The sequence below is a fragment of the Papilio polytes genome, unplaced genomic scaffold (assembly GCF_000836215.1).
Source record: "Papilio polytes unplaced genomic scaffold, Ppol_1.0 DF821289.1, whole genome shotgun sequence".
Lineage (NCBI taxonomy): Eukaryota > Metazoa > Arthropoda > Insecta > Lepidoptera > Papilionidae > Papilio > Papilio polytes.
This window is the reverse complement of record NW_013527915.1, coordinates 316,559-322,129: the sequence shown is the minus strand read 5'-3', so window position 1 is coordinate 322,129 and position 5,571 is coordinate 316,559. Positions and strand designations below refer to the sequence as shown.

The following is a 5,571-nucleotide window of genomic DNA, read 5'->3' as shown; positions in this document are numbered from 1 at the left end:
TTACGTGAGCGAATGTCGTGCACGTTAATATCGCTACCTAATTTATTTACACTCCCTCGAACATAAATAGCATCGAGTTTTATGTAAATCATGTGGTTAAGTGCTTATTTGAAATTATAATTTGACGTTCTTATATTTTAGAGGATTGATTTTTAATTAATTAAGTAGCATTAATCTTACATTGTTTATACATTAGAATATTTATATAAACAAACTTCATTAATATCATCTTACCCGCGACCGCGACTTCGTACGAGTAGATTTGAAATAAAAAGCATATAACCTATGTGTTCTACTAGATTATCGTCTGTGCTAAATGTCATTGAAATCCATTCCGCAGTCTAGGCTATAAACACTAACAAACATCCATCTATCCAACTTTCACATTCACAACATTATTATACCTAACAGATTACTATCCTCTCACAACGCTAATGGTGTACACGTCGATTCAAGATGGCGGACTAATTAGGAACACGTGATAACGGTCATTTCAATCATCTATATCAATTGGCATACGGATACAAGGGTTCAACTTACATATATCAACAGACTGATTGGCTTATCCCGGGTTAATGACTCACATCAGATAAAGTCCTCAACAAATACATTTTACTAACAACATTAGCAAGGTCATAATTGAAAAGGGTCGGACTCGGACATGTATGGATAATTTAATTCAACGGTCTCTTGGAGAAAATTATATTATTTGATTATTTAATAATGCAAATGTGAGAAACTTTCTTTTTACTTTTAATGCTGTGTTAAGAGGTTATGTTTACGTTTTCCATATCCTTAAATCGCAAGCGATAAAGATACATAAAAATTAGTTGCTATTGCTATACGTAAATTAAAGTTCTGAAAAGAATAATTGACGCAAGGAGCTCAGTGGTAACACACTAAATCAATTTTATTTATACCAAATGATAAAGCAAATATCATTTTCAAATAAGGTAAATGGCATTGAATCACATCTTCCAACTTTTAGATAAACTTTTTACTTTACAACGTAATCGAAAAACCTGCGTAAACTGTCACCTAAAATGTTTTATTTAAAATTCTGGCTTAATAACTCTATTGAGTGAGGTGTACCCTTTATTTCGCCGTTACCTACCCCATTACTTAAATTAAATTTGGAACGTTTCGGCTCCACCGTTCTCCCTTGTACCTTTGTTTTTCTATTTTTAGTTTCAGGGCAACGTTTAATTAAAATTCGTCTTTACGTTTTGTTTATGAATCTACAAGGAGCAAGTTATTAAAGGAGTGAACGTAAATATTGGACTTTGTCATATTAAATTTAAGTACTGCTCCTCTTTATTACTTTTTTTTAATATTGTAAGACACCAATCTAACAAGTAAACGCTATCTTGTCAAATCAGAGGAACCAATTAGTTATCTATCAAATAATTAATTATTTTCATATTGTAGCTTAATGTAATACTGGTTTATATAAAGTAAAAATATTTAAATTTTCCAAATCTTTATCAAACACTTCTGTAGAGAGTATGTTCTCTTTTGAAATTGCACGAAATAAGTACTTAATATCTAATTTTTGCAATTTCAGATGAAAAATACAATTAGAATAATGATTACTCGACCCCGAAGTTTGTCGTAGAATAGGAAATTTAGGAAGATTGTAATGACTCATTTACCAAAGCCTTTAAAACTCAATAAAGTACCGTTCCAATAATAAACGAGGAGGTCCCTTTCGCTTCATTATTTACCACGAATACAAATCCTTTTTAATTTATTGTCAGTCTTGATAAAATAACGATTTTGGACGACTGGAATGATAATAAAGTTTTTGGGAAAACGGTAGGGTTCTACAAATATGCAAAAAAGTCAGTTAAGTTAGTACCTTAGATATTGGCAGAACAGATTGTATATCATCCTTTTCGATGTCCAACCGCGTGTTGACTCTGTGCTCGTGTGGTGTTTCTTCAGTTGTAGAGCCAGAACTAGGCGCTGATGAGACTTTGGCAGACCAGGAAAGACGCGCGGTACCGCGACCCGATTCTCCCTCCGCGCCTTCGGCGTCCCCCTCGCCTTCAGCCCCAACTTCCACAAGCCACGTGAGAATCTCCTCCCAACCGGGACCACCAGCGCCAACGGTATCTTCCACATCTCTGGACAAATAAATGCAATGATTAATGACTTGCTGGTCTTTGTGGGTGTCAGATACATGGACTGTTTCGAGCGCTTGGTGTATGGCCTCGGTTGCATTTTAAAACAGCGATTGCAAATTGCGATCCATGTGTCGCAAACGTACTTAAACCTGTACCGACGGCGAAGCTTCCGTTTATAGTAGCCTTTCATTTGTTTATTATTAAACCCATTAACAAAAAAAAAGTATTTAAAAATAGCACAATATTTGACTGAAAACACAATAAAAGCAGTTAATTAATGTTGACTTCAAAACAATTCGTGTTCAGTTTCATTTGCGTCGTACTGCGCCAAACCGCAAATTACATCACGACATGGTTACGAACAAAATAGAGACCAAAAGCTGCGGATTATTAGCGATGTTTTAACCGAGCATGACAATGGGAAACATTTACTTTTAATTAAATTAATAACTAAATAGAATAATGCGAAAACTTCACATTGTTTATAAAACCCTAACAAGATAATTTATCATCTTCAAATAAATAGCAAATTCAAAGTTTACTCTAAATTATATTATGGAATGGCCGCAATAAACGAAATTGTATTTCTTTATAAATTTAGTTATATTCTAAGTGGCTTTATTTCCCCGGACAGTCGACCTACATTGGGACAACGGGAAAATCAAATGGCTCCACGCAAGGTTGAATAAAATAGATACCGAATGGAACCTTTAAATTTGCACTGGAATCATGCCAATCACTACAGTCCCAGATGCAATAAAGTTAGTCGAACCTTATCGTATATGTGACTGTCAGATCGTGAATGTCATCCGTTTGTGATTCGCCTAGGCAAATTGTAAAGACTCGGGAAATTGCATATTCAACGAACTAATTTGGTGACGGAGAGCACTTTTATTTCCATTAAAGCGTGTTATGTTTAAAATATCATTTTTACATCCTTTTTAAAAAGCTCTAAAGTAGTATTTACCTAGTCAGTGTACCTTACTAATTAAACAATAATAATTGATTTAAAACAATCTGAAACAAATTAGGCTAGGTTTATTCTTTACTGTACAATAGTAACGGACGCATAATAAAATTTCAATTTAGTTTCCTCATTTATATTGCAGAAAGGAAATTGAACACGGCGTAAGAATTGAATTGAGATTCTTTGCATTTTTATAGCTTTCGTACAGAAAAACGAGGTTCTTACAATAAGTATCGTGTCATTTAATGAAAAAAAAACCTTAAAAAACAAATATTTGTTTCCAATTTATATTGACTTTTAGATTGAAATTGTAGAAAAAAAAACTATGATTGCCAAGAACAGTGTTGCCATTTGCCATTGCCAACATTAGAAATAAATTTCCACAATCAATGTAAGATATAAAGGTTGTGCCACACTTACGTTTCGAGTTGATCATCATCTCGCAGCGGTTGCTCCAGCCGCGTCGCAGTCACGGTAGCCGCGCGAGGTTTGACTTCCGCGGTCACCGCCCAGCGGGAGTTCGCGGCTGACACGCTGACTAACCGCAACCCGGACTTCACCTTCATCCTATTGAAACAGAAACATTCATTGATACTGTAAGCATGGAATTACGGTAATCCTTAGTGTATGTGTGATTTAGAAAAATGTAGAAAAGCGAGAATTTAAGTATATCTCAACATCCTTGTGTATGAATGGAAAAACAATTTGATTCTAATACATGAATTATAGATGTTCAGAACTTTCTATAACACGTTGGAGCACAAATGTAGTTAAACTAGCTGTTCCCAGGCGACTTCATCCGCATAAAATTATGAACATTTTATTTTATTGTTTACATGTGTCAAATTATGAATTGCGAATGTCAAAATGACATGACGATGACAAACCATGGAAACCTTGCTTCCTTGATGTTGGCAGAAACTTATGGTCTCTTTCCCACATTAGCGTGGGAAATATATAGCCTAAAGCGTGACGTAAATGTAGGGCTTTTTTTTATTAAAAATGAGTTATTCAAAAATATGCTGTAATTGCTGACATCTCACGCCACAACACAGTGTGTGTTTACGCTTTATTATATTAGTATAGATAGAAGATAGATAGTAAAGATTTTTTTTTTGGTAATTTGTATATTCTTTGTTAAGAAGACATACAGACTAGTTTTATAGGTACATTTACATATTACCTACTTTTACTGTACTGTTCTTTAGTACAAAATTAACAAAAGGTAATAGTAGTGCAACTGTCGGGTTATACCCCAAGGAAATCATTTACACTTTACTTCCACATTGTAGCAATTTCATACGTTTTAATTTTATAAAATATTCACTATTTTAAGCCTTTATGGCGGAGCGTTCTAGGATACTATTAATTGGAAATAACGCACCAATTCATAATAATGGTAGAACTTTTAATGAATACTTATGATGGTATTTAAGTTTCTCTATCTTTTTGCGGCATTTACTTACTTTTATTGGCGTGTGCAATTTTTATTTACCTTAATCACATTAAAAATACAACATAAGTAAACGAGAATTTAACAGAGTTAACAAAATATTTTTATAATACGCATAAAAGCTGTAATATATTTTTGAACCGACATTCAACGTCTACCGCGATGTGATACAAAGCCTAACAAAGAGTAGCAAAATTCATGACTTATGATAATTGAGCTGGTTACCATATCTACAAGCTACAATGTTTGGTGAGATATATTCGAGTTCTGTTACCGCTGGTTATAGTTATAAATTACGAGGAAAGTTTTCTTACAGTAAATGTGAAAGCGTGTGCTATTCCAATAATTAAACTGTACCTCGTTAACATCGAATCTCAATAAAGAGAGAGTAAGCTTCTAAACAAAAACGTTATTTTGCCATGTTTAAAATTTTCTCGAGAAAATTAGAGCGAATCTAAGTATGACTTATTAACAAAGCATACTTTGTTATAAGATAGTCTTCAAGACCTTTAACAGAGCTCATGTTTTACAAATCTATTTATATTATATAATTAGTTCTTACGTGCGCTTTTCTATCCAATTATACTAACAGATGACAATCTTGCTCTTTTCAAGAAATCCTGCAAAGTCTGCAATAAAACCTTATTCGTTTTAGAGTTTTGTGGAAACTTGGTTTGATATAAATTAGAGCGTGACTATGCAAAACTTTTTAAACTGCACATCGGGGTTAACAGCATAAAGTGCGAGCCACTTTTGCATTTTCCACCGCCCGTAGGCTTCGTAAATGTGGAGCATCGTCGAGTGTCTCATACATTTTCAATCTAACGAAGGTAGTTAAAAGTTACCAAGTGAGTTAAAGAGCCATTATCAGCGTTGCTTAACAAATTCACTTCTCACATTGGTGTTATTTGACGGAGGCGGTATTTATTTAACGACACCGCCCACGTGAAACTGTACAAGTAAACAATAAGCCAAATCGAGATGACGGTTGTGTTAAGCGTTCCCGGTACATGAATAAAACAGAC

General features: G+C 34.0%; 1 protein-coding gene across 1 annotated transcript in view; it reads right to left on the bottom strand.

The window, feature by feature from the left end:
* LOC106109074 (transmembrane protein 132B) overlaps positions 1-5,571 on the bottom strand; it is a gene marked incomplete at its 5' end in the record, with an annotated part of 16,274 nt that overhangs the window by 10,402 nt on the left and 301 nt on the right. Inside the window, 2 exons of the mRNA XM_013290474.1 lie at positions 1,849-2,126; positions 3,514-3,660. Coding sequence (XP_013145928.1) covers positions 1,849-2,126; positions 3,514-3,660 — 425 coding nt within the window. The remainder of the gene's footprint in view (positions 1-1,848; positions 2,127-3,513; positions 3,661-5,571) is intronic.